Raw genomic sequence first — 10,894 nt, 5'->3', positions numbered from 1 at the left:
TTCATCAGAAGAAGTTGGGATAGTATTCTCAACCAAGAAAAGCTCATCATCACTAGCAGGAACTAGAAAATTGCTTGAATTCATAGGCTGTGAGGGCATCAAGGGAACAATCACTTTCATCGAATAAGGATCGATAACGAGAACATCTTTGTTGAAAAAACTTGCATAGAATCTGCCTCTAAAAGTGACTAAATCCCTACAGGGAGCATCTGAGACGTTCTGAAACCACAACCATCTCATATCAGAACTTCTTAACACCAACAAAGCTCCAGAGTAGTTGAGGATCACAACGTATTCTTCACCTCTCTCTTTGTTTAACTTAAGAAAAGCCGCGTTTCTGTAATTTGTTGACGATTCTTCAGGTTTCCAACCGAACATTCTGTACTGATGGCCTAAAGAGAGTATCTGACAGTCAAGCATTTTCACCAAGATTGGATCAGATCCTGGGATCTTCACTTTCACTGAACATTGAAGAGGATATGGAAGAAGCTCTATATGTTTGTCTTCGTCTCGGCCTATTCCTCCCATAACATACGGAGAAGGCGACACAGTATTAGCAGCATCACGAGTTTTGTCGACTCTAAAGAGAAACAAAGGGACCTTCTCGAGTGTGCACGAGTCTTTGCTCTCGAGAGTGAACTCGGCGAGCTTGGGAAGAGAGTAGCTTGCACGTAACAAGGAAGAAGGAAAGGGAAATGCGGATCGCCACGAGTTGCAAACAGAGCGAGCATGAACAACATCAAAACAGTTGTTAAGAAGAGTTGAGATTGTTAGCAAAAGCTCTTCAGGGAGAAACGACCAGTCTGTTTTGGACAATGTGAGATCTTTCGTTGCCACTTTTGCTGATGGAGACGGAGACAGCTGCAGTTTTGAAACCTGAAAACAAACCAACAAATTACGATTTCTAAGGTTTTAAAGATTGATTCAAAATCAAATACAAAACATCGGGTGAGAAAAAGAGTTACGTACAAATTCCGGGAGAAGAGAGCAGTCCAATATCATGGATGATGTCTTCTTCTCTGTTTCAGGTTCTGCTTCCATGTTTGCTGATTTGCTGCGTTTTTTGGAATTCCGAAAGAACAAATTAAGAGTCGTCTAGAGGCAGATCTAGCCGTCGGGTCGTGTTTTGACTTAGTACGGGTCATTTTATTTAACTTGTAGAAATGTTTAAAACATTATTTAATTTTTGGTATGAATTAAGCTTCTCGACCAAGACCAACATAAAAAAAGATTTGAATAGTTCCACAACGACAAAAAAAAAAAATAGTTCCACAAGTCTTATTAGATGATAAAACTCTGTTTTTTTTTTCTAACAAACCAGTTGAATAAAGGTTCACATTTTGGTATATGAGTGTGTGTGTATAAATCTTTGAAAAGAGCTCATCACAGTTTCAGCTGGCTACATCCTCTCAACGATCCATAACGAGGTAGAGAGTTTCTGAAACCAACAATGTCTTCGATTTCTACAAATGGTGATACAACTTTGTCTTTGTCAGATGCCATTTCCTTTGAATGTTGGTTTCCGTAAACGCATACACTCAACGATTTCTTTTTTGGTGCGTCAACCTTTATGTATTCGTTGAAGAAATCTATTAGTTCTTCTTTCTTTAGCTCTTTCAGTGCAGCCACCTGACCATATATAACACAAAAAAATGTAAAGGGTTGTGTTATATGGCTTCAAAAAGGAAGACTAGCTAACGAAATTTGCATTATGCGGTTTATCGATTACCTCTACGTCTATGCGGTTAAATTTGAGTGTCCCGTCTTGAATCTCTCCCCAGTAAAACCCGGATTCCTCACTCAAGTTCTTGTGTTTTTCAAGCTTCATATCTATCAACGCTGTTACATAGCTCTGGGAACAAAGTCATGTCAGTTAGTGCGTTAATGTTTAGTCTCAAGCAAAGCAAATACCATCTAAGAGTACCTGGTTGTGTCATCTCACCTTGAATTCTTCATCGCTAATATTGTAAAGCTTACTCTCAAGGTCTTTGAGTAGTGACTCGACCCTCATATCTATATGTCCAGGACCCTATTAACAAAAGCAATTAAAGAGATATGCATATACTAGAAAGGGCTATGCAAAGTCCGAGTGGCAAAGAGGCAAGAAAGATTGGTAGGTAGTTTGGTACCTTGACTGAAGACTGGATAATGAACTGTACACCATAGACACGAGAGTCGTTTCTGTGTCGCAGAAAAGTGATTATTTACAGTATGTATCAACAAGAACTCAGTAGCATGCAAACATATGAGAAATTGATTCATATGTACCTTTGAGAGAGTGAAGTGATGTAACCAAGTTGCTCAACCGTTCTAAGCTGGTGAAAAGTGGCTTGCTTTGCAATAAGTTTAAACATTTGAAGTTTGATATTCATGGAAAACTCATCTTGATGAACCTGTTCGTTTGCAAAGCAATTCCGTTAACAATGACTCTTAGTACCAAGATCTACGAGAAAAGCTTTATAAGAAATGCAATAAACTAATAATCTCTTGTCGCAAATATACCTGAATGTAATGGACTAGAGCAGAATTTTCATCGTTGGGGTTTGTGCCTTGTTGATGGTAGAAGTATTTCATTCCTGTTTTGAGATCTGTAACCCTATTTGTCAAGAACTGAGATGGAAATAAGGGACGACAAATAGGTTTTGGGTCGTTAAAGAGAACATCTTCAACATGCTTCACCATTGACTCAGCTTCGCTCTTCTCAACATTTCCTGAAATGAGTGTCTTATAATGATACCACAACGACTAGAAGGAAAAGAAAGAGGAGTGAAGACCAAAGACTATCATACCTGCAATATAGCACTCAACAAATGTCCTTGATAACAACATAGGAACGAACTTTGCCAAATCTTCCACTTCCAAATAAGTAAGTGCATCTAGTTCCTCTGTCCAAGGCCAAGAGTGATCTTGTAATACCATTGAGCAGTAACTCATTGCTTGATGATATGGTTGTCCGAATTTGTGATTTTGGTATGCCTTTGTGACCGTTTCCTGTTTCAGGATAGGGTAGCAGAGAAACCTGGATTCAATCATCCGGGAACAAGGCTTATTGATGTAGTGATGAAGTCTACTAACAAGGTTTACCTTAATAACTGAAAACCTGTCAGGTTTTACTTGGAATTTTGCTATCTTTTGAATGACAGCTTCCAGCAAGACTCTCAATTTGTGATTAAAGCCAACAAGATATAGCTGGGAATGAGAAACAGTTAGTCCAACATGAAAACTTCATTGAGCAAAAGACACAAGAAAACGTCATAATCTACATACAAATTAACCCACCTCAAAACCATTGTCCGAAAGACTTATTCCATATTGAAGACCAGCAATTCGAGCATAATAAGCTGAAACATAGAAGTAAAGATTGATGGACGAGATTTCTTGATAAAATAACAAACTAGTAATGCTTATCACCTTGTTTATTTTATTTTATTTGGCTCTTCATTGTAACACATTCTAACTTGTCCTAAAAGAACTACATAAGCTATTGCAACATAAAGCAGCAGACTCCTTACCTCGATAAAGTAAAGTAATAACCAAAAAGATGTTTAAATCTATCAAATCTTACCATATTCATTCAAATAGTCCACCAGCAACCAAACAAAAAAGTTTGAAAGAACTACAGCAACAGGAGAGGTGACTGCAAGGGGGCAGTTAAAATCCATCTTTACATAAGCCTTCGGTTTGAAGAACTTTGTATCAGGCTTATACCACAATCTTGAGAATGATGTCTCTCTCAACAAAACAGGGAAGGTATCCTGTTCCAGAATACATATAAGATTACTGCTTCATACATAATTGTACATTGTAACTAAAGTCACAGAACTGAACCTTATCCTTAAAAACCTTCAATGAAAAATCCGTAGGAATGAAGACGTTAGGTGTTGGTAGAAGGAGGTTTACATAAAGGGCAGACTGAACCCACTCCTGTAATTGTTAACACAAAACTAAAACTAAACTTCTTTCAAAGTTACAGGATAATATTAAATCAAAACAGAATATATCAAAAGCCAACCTGGATGGTGAGTTTGGTTATCTTTTCAAGAGAATAAGCAGTGTTATACCATGGCTCAACCTTGTCTGTTTGCCCTTCAAATTTATTTGATTCCCAAAAGATTCTACGAATATAATGGTGTTAATTAATATTCTGCAACACGGCGCGCTTACTTCGCCGTAAGCAGTCAAGATTTTGATGCTATTGCTTCATGTAAATACTACTACGAACGCATTACTGAACATACCGAACATTATTGGGAGAAAGCTCATTGAGAACCTTTTCCACACTAGCTGGATTGAACTTCGTAGGAAGTGATGATCCAACCAGCCAATGCTCCCTTGGGTATATCTAAAGGCCAAGTGATGAGATTGTAAGAGTAAGTACCTATTCTACTTTGGTTCATCTTTAAGTATACACTGAGCAGAAATAGATATAACAGCTTAAATGATAAGAAATTACGAGAATTATAGATTGAACAGCTGAAATATTATTACCGTCATTTTTGGTGAAATACGTGTTGCATACGAAATTGGGTGTATTTTGGCTTGATAATGAAATTCTGCCTCACAGATAGCTGAGAGCTGCAACAACAATGACAGAGATGTATCAAACTCTTTAATAACACTGAATCAATAGCAATACTATAGCCAGATTAAAAGCAGACAACAACAGAAAATATGTAAACATAGGTCCTAGAAACAGTACAACATAATAATACTAATACCTCATCGAAAATCCACTGGGAAACACCAGACTGTTGTAAATGCTTAATCTGTCTAAACAACAATCCCAAAATATCTTCCATATGTTCTGTATACAAAGAACAGACACAAAATCAAAGCAAATCCAGAAAATATGACTACACATCAAGCACATCATTACCATCTACTCAACATAAAATAGATTGTTGCATATAAGAATAAACAAAAACTTATAAGAAGAATACATAAACCCACCATGGCCAGCATCAGTAAGATTAATTGTAACATTGAAGAAAGAATACTCCGTAGTCCAGTCTGCTTCGCCAGCATACAGTCCCGTTGCCCAACCTGTGGAAGTATTAACAAGAATTAAGCAAAATGTAGGATTGCTGATACACAAAATTAAGTAAACAAGCAGTTGAGAAGATTTTTTAAGGGAATAAAATCCTATCATCGAGTATGAAACAATATACTATTAGTGCAGCCTATACGACACGCCAAAATGGGGTAATATAGCTACGATTTACAACTGAAGCAACAAAGATCTGCAGTTTCCGAAGCACTTTTCTAAATGTCTACTAGACAACCTACATAAGTGTTCTGTAGTTTTCGCAGTGGAAGGCAAATAAAGAGCAAGGAAGAAACTATTAGAATAGGAATACATATATTCTTCTATGTATATATAGGAATACATATATTCTTCTATGTATATAAGGAAGCTTAGTTAATATACATAGAAGAATATATGTATTCCTATTCTAATAGAAACACCTCAAAATATATATGTATAGGGGGAATAACAATTATTTAAGATTTCTCGCAACAACTTATCTTTTATAATAGTAAGATACCATTCTAAAACCAGAAATAGTGTAGAAACTGAGGTTTCTCACAAGGAATTTGTTTAGAAGGGAAACAAATTCAATAACAATCTCTTGAGGGACTTAGATCAAAGTAAGCAAGAAGAAATGAGATCTCTTGAGGAACAAGTTTGGTATTGCTCAAGAACAAAGAGGAATTTAGGGTTTTTTATTAATAACTCGATGATCTTACAATGAGAGGATTGCCCTCTATTTATAGGTATTCAAAGATCTACAGAATATATTCGAATATACTGGATATATTGACTTTCCTAACTGGATGGCGAATTAATAAGGAAAGTCTTTCCTTTCTTGCTAGGTTAGCCGCTGGGCGAGTTGAAGTGCCGAATTCGTCTCCTCGTCCATGGGCCTTTCAGTGTTACTGGGCCTTCAGAGATGAAGTCCAAACCTAGGCCGAACTCCCGGTTTAGATAACCGGTTCTTTAACGGGTCTAGATCGGTATGTTGGGAGTGCTAATTCCCGCACCAACAATTAGTCCCCCCTCAGTTCGGTACATTCAGAAGTTAATTCGAATGACCGGACTTTAAGAAAGAATATCCGATTTAATCCGTAAAAAGATCCGAATCTAGATATTTCTGGATCGTCGCGCCGCTTCGCCCTCCTCTAGTCAGGCGACACGTGTCCGATACGTCACATCTGTCAACTCGGAAGCCGAAACGTCGCGTAGGTTACGGTAGGCAATTATGACTCCGCGTAGGGTTGCCGCCCACTCCCGTCTATAAATACTCGGTATCCACCGAGTGTTTTCACTTTTCGCCGCTTCGTCAAAAAGGTAATCACTTCGTTCTCTCTCTCTTCGCCTTTCATTACGTTGTTATTCATCAGTTTTCCTACACTCTTCGGCGATCTGCATTATTTTTCACCTCGGTCATGGTTTCTTCATCGGCAACCACAAGCGAACCGTTGATCCGCAAGAACGCCAGCAGGAAATCTCCGAACGTTGTCAGTTCGGTCTGAGGCGAGATGTCGAATAAACCAGAAGAAGCCGAATGCTCTTCAAGGCGCAGATCCAACGAGATTCCGATCCCATTTTTGGTTGACGAAGATGATCGTGAAGGTCTCGGAAACGCTACACCAGATTCCGATCTCCCCCCTGACAACCTAGGTGGCAAAACGGCCGAACTTGCTCCTGACAACGGTATGATCAACGACCTCTCACCTCTTCGAGATCACCGAGGTGACATCGGGGGCGAAAAGTCTTCAGGCAACTTCTCAGTTTGTCTTCAGACAACTTCTCAGTTTATCTTCAGACAACTTCTCAGTTCGTCTCCGGAAGACTTCTCAGTTCGTCTTCAGACAACTTCTCAGTTTGTCTTCAGACAACTTCTCAGTTCGTCTTTAGACAACTTCTCAGTTTGTCTCTAGAAGACTTCTAAGTTCGTCTTCAGACAACTTCTCAGTTCGTCTCCGGAAGACTTTTCAGTTCGTCTTCAGACAACTTCTCAGTTCGTCTCCGGAAGACTTCTCAGTTCGTCTCCGGAAGACTTCTCAGTTCGTCTCCGGAAGACTTCTCAGTTCGTCTCCGGAAGACTTCTCAGTTCGTCTCCGGAAGACTTCTCAGTTCGTCTCCGGAAGACTTCTCAGTTCGTCTCCGGAAGACTTCTCAGTTCGTCTCCGGAAGACTTCTCAGTTCGTCTCCGGAAGACTTCTCAGTTCGTCTCCGGAAGACTTCTCAGTTCGTCTCCGGAAGACTTCTCAGTTCGTCTCCGGAAGACTTCTCAGTTCGTCTCCGGAAGACTTCTCAGTTCGTCTCCGGAAGACTTCTCAGTTCGTCTCCGGAAGACTTCTCAGTTCGTCTTCAGACAACTTCTCAGTTTGTCTTCAGACAACTTCTCAGTTCGTCTTCAGACAACTTCTCAGTTTGTCTGTGGAAGACTTCTAAGTTCGTCTTCAGACAACTTCTCAGTTCGTCTCCGGAAGACTTTTCAGTTCGTCTTCAGACAACTTCTCAGTTCGTCTCCGGAAGACTCCTCGGTTCGTCTTCAGGCACCTTCTCAGTTTGTCTTCAGACAACTTCTCAGTTCGTGTTCGGAAAACTTCTCAGTTCGTCCTTCGGACAATTTTCAGTTCGTCTTCGGACAACTTCAGTTTCAGGTCGTCCTTTGACGTCTCAGTGTCAGGTCGTCTTCAGACACCTCACTTCCAGTTTCAGCTTGTCTGCAGATAGCTTCGATTGTAGTTCATCATAACATCATGATCCAGTCTCAATTACCATCTCGATCTGAATCATCATTCATTTCAGAAATCACAAACCTAATGACCTGCGAAGACTGAGCTTCCTCTTCTGAACTCCGAGATTCCAGTCTGGAATTGCAAGCTAGCTGGTCAGCTATGGAGAGAGCGACCAACTACAAAAAGTCATTATGATCTACGACACATCTCAACTTGGATTAGCAACTACAATGGTGCGTGATGTGAGCACGGGATCAAACACACGCCCAAAAACGCTCGAGCCGAACCCGGACACCTCTCGGACACTCATATCGCCCGCGGGATAACTCGAACTAAGAGCTCATCCAGGACTTCAAGACACAAGATCAACCGCTTCGTCCAAGCATTCGTCCAAGAAGACCGAAAGAACGACTCAGCAAAAAAAGTCTTCAGGAATAGTTGTATTCCTATTCTAATAGAAACACCTCAAAATATATATGTATAGGGGGAATAACAATTATTTAAGATTTATCGCAACAACTTATCTTTTATAAAAGTAAGATACCATTCTAAAACCAGAAATAGGGAGCTGAAGACTACGACAACTTTTCGATTTGCTACCTGCCAAAACATTTATTAGTTTGACCTTTAGAGAAAACCTACCCAAGATTTTTAACGCATGAAACAAACTTCCTTCGCCTTCATGACCAAGTAGACGACTAATGTACCTGGCTGGTGCTTCTTCATAATGATGGATGCTAGGAGTTATAGGCCAGTAAACAGTAAGCTTGTGACCTTGCCTTATGGGAACTGCCTTCACAAGTACCTAAAACCAATGAAAAACACCACCTTAGCAACATGTTAGTATGAATTTGTCTTCATTTCATAGAAATGACAAAGCTGAAATAAGGAACAAAACCTGCAAATGGTCAGGAGTACAAGGCTGACCAGGAAACCTAGGGATATCCTTGTTGGTGTTTGGAATTTCCTGGAACAACTCTTCCACTAGGCCTTGAGTTTTATCAAGGCTTTCTGAAGACATCGAGAGCAAATAGATGTAAAAATGTTATATGTGTTAATACTTTTGTTTTCTTAAATGAAAAGAAATTTGGGTTAGCTCCAAAACCTACCCTTGCCATATACAACCAGATGCATAATGTTCGCAGAATAGTATTCATCATAGAATTTAATTAGTTCACTCCTCGTATCTATTCCTTTTGATTCGGGTCGTACATGAAGAGTATCCATGTTACCTAATCAAAATTATCACTTTCTTAGCATGAGAGAAAATTTTGGGAAAGACCACTGAGACGCGAGCCAGCACCAATTAAGGATAGGTAGAATCATGAACCTGTGTTAAATTTGTGATATGGATGGTTTTCCCGACTTAGATGCTTCTTTAACTGTGTCAACGTAAAAGGAAAGCTAAATACACATCAACAGACTTGTGGACTTAAGACATCAGTACCACAAGTTCAAAGAAAAACCTTATTTTCATACTGAAGTGAACTTTTCCTTTTGCATTAAAAAAACAATGAAAAAAATATATTCATCCATATAACTGTTCTTTAGAGCAAGGGAAAATACCTGGTGCATACGCCAAGGATCAGACAACAAGTTTTTCTGATTCTCTAGAATGAAAGAGAACTCATCATTAGAATTTGTTATATATCAAACAAAATTCAACAGGAGAGCTATCAAGAAAGTTAAAAGCTAACCAGAGTCGACAGCTTTGATCTCTCTCATGGTTGCATCAGCAGACATCAGTGGTTTGATAAAGAACTGTGCAAACCTGGTTTAAGCAATCACAGAAAAAAAAAAAAATAGACACTAGCTGTCAAAAGACGCAAATCGTATAACACTAGTATGAAAGAGAGAAAAAGTCTACCTGTCCAAAGCTTCATCAAAAGAATCTGTGTTGATATCGAAATGGTAATTTGTATATTCACTGGCTGTATAAGCATTTGTACTCCCTCCATGCTACAAAAAAAAAAGAAAAAAAAGAAAAAAACCAGATCTAATAAGCATTAAGCCACATCCCATTTCATCTTGATTTAAGTTTTCCTACAAGTAAAAAGAACAAGAACATCAAGTTTGTCTTCCAGAGCTGGAGAAGAACGTAACGTTACCTCTGTGATGTACTTGGAGTAACTATCTTCCTCGGGGTATTTTTCACTTGCATAAAATAGCATATGCTCTGAATCCCCACAAAAATAATAAAACCACCAGCACAAAATCAGATGTTATGAAGCAAATCATTAAGAAAAGAAAAAAAAAATTGGGATAGAAAGTACCAAGGAAATGAGCTAGGCCTTCCAATCCATCTGGGTCAGAGAACGATCCGACGCTAACGTTCATTGAAGCAGCACACTTAAATAGCCAAAGACATAGAGGAACAGAGTCATGATTTTATCATCAGTACAGTACAATTTAAAAAGAGAAATTGATTGAGCTTACCTTGTCAGTCTCCGGGTCGCTGATTAACAACACCTCGAGCGAATTCTTAAGTAAAATCCTCCGATAGTCTCTCTTGTCAGTGCGTGGCTTTAGTATCTCGTCACCTCGATCCACCGTCACCGTCGTGGTCTCCGTTCCAACAGCCATCTTTTGGGATAGTTTTTTTCAAGTCTACGCTGAGTCTTCTTCGCTCTTTAGTCTCTGTCTAACGTCTTTCTTTTTATTTCCGACCTGTGAAGAAATTATCAAGTGTGGTAGAGTCTACGTGTGGTTAAACTAATCAACGGTGATTGTTTCTCCAAGTATTATATTACAGATCCAACGGCGATTACTTGTGATAGTTATAGTCGTCGCTAGACTGGGTCTTCGCTTGTATTGCCAACGTCTTTCCTTTTTGTCTCTGATCTAATGACATCATTATCCACTATAGAGTGTAGAGTTTCCGTCTAATTATCATCTTAAAGTTAATAAAATATGGAAAAATATGGACTGAAAGAGTTGTTGAATATGATTTATAAATACGAGTTAAAATCATGTGTTATTCATTAAATAAATTATTTTAGAGTTTTAAAATCTATACAATAATTTAAATGGATTTGAGTTGATTTGAAAATGAATAATAGCATGATTCAAATATGTGGATAAAATATTTTAGTTCAAAATCCACATAATAAAAATTTTCAAATCGTATATAGATTTATAAATCAAT

The 10,894-nt window shown here is 38.6% G+C and overlaps 2 protein-coding genes across 4 annotated transcripts in view; both read right to left on the bottom strand.

Annotated features, from left to right (window-relative positions):
- LOC104715939 (F-box/kelch-repeat protein At1g64840-like) overlaps positions 1–1,041 on the bottom strand; it is a 3,188-nt gene extending 2,147 nt beyond the window's left edge. Inside the window, exons 1-2 of the mRNA XM_010433302.1 lie at positions 970–1,041; positions 34–876 (exon numbers count right to left, since the gene is read on the bottom strand). Of these exons, the coding sequence (XP_010431604.1) occupies positions 34–876; positions 970–1,041 (915 nt within the window). The remainder of the gene's footprint in view (positions 1–33; positions 877–969) is intronic.
- On the bottom strand, positions 1,230–10,368 carry LOC104713937 (insulin-degrading enzyme-like 2). Of its 3 annotated transcripts, none has more exons than XM_010431166.1 (26): positions 10,186–10,368; positions 10,023–10,098; positions 9,858–9,925; positions 9,617–9,708; positions 9,447–9,520; positions 9,316–9,359; positions 9,080–9,131; positions 8,859–8,981; positions 8,648–8,760; positions 8,392–8,554; positions 4,951–5,043; positions 4,719–4,804; positions 4,489–4,575; positions 4,239–4,342; positions 4,013–4,115; positions 3,829–3,924; positions 3,566–3,755; positions 3,280–3,341; positions 3,085–3,189; positions 2,790–2,991; positions 2,503–2,711; positions 2,269–2,393; positions 2,130–2,181; positions 1,943–2,029; positions 1,730–1,852; positions 1,230–1,629 (listed from the first exon to the last, which is right to left on the bottom strand). In XM_010431166.1, exons 1-26 carry the CDS (start codon positions 10,330–10,332, stop codon positions 1,384–1,386), a joined length of 2,922 nt encoding a protein of 973 aa, XP_010429468.1. In that variant the 5' UTR covers positions 10,333–10,368; the 3' UTR covers positions 1,230–1,383. The 3 variants fall into 3 exon arrangements, with proteins under 3 accessions (XP_010429468.1, XP_019085125.1, XP_010429469.1); XM_019229580.1 differs by having other exon boundaries at positions 3,844–3,924; XM_010431167.1 differs by lacking the exon at positions 1,230–1,629 and having other exon boundaries at positions 1,745–1,852; positions 1,925–2,029.

The sequence above is a fragment of the Camelina sativa genome, chromosome 9 (assembly GCF_000633955.1).
Source record: "Camelina sativa cultivar DH55 chromosome 9, Cs, whole genome shotgun sequence".
Taxonomy (NCBI): domain Eukaryota; kingdom Viridiplantae; phylum Streptophyta; class Magnoliopsida; order Brassicales; family Brassicaceae; genus Camelina; species Camelina sativa.
Note: the sequence above shows the minus strand (reverse complement) of the source record. Positions and strands in the feature narration are given on the sequence as shown.

Coding starts and splice junctions, on each gene's coding strand:
- LOC104713937 (XM_010431166.1), bottom strand. CDS start 10,332: ATGGCTGTTGGAACGGAGACCACGACGGTGACGGTGGATCGAGGTGAC. Junction 2,992..3,084: donor ACAGGTTTTCAGTTATTAAG/GTAAACCTTGTT, acceptor ATCCTGAAACAG/GAAACGGTCACAAAGGCATA. Junction 2,394..2,502: donor CTCTAGTCCATTACATTCAG/GTATATTTGCGA, acceptor GCAAACGAACAG/GTTCATCAAGATGAGTTTTC.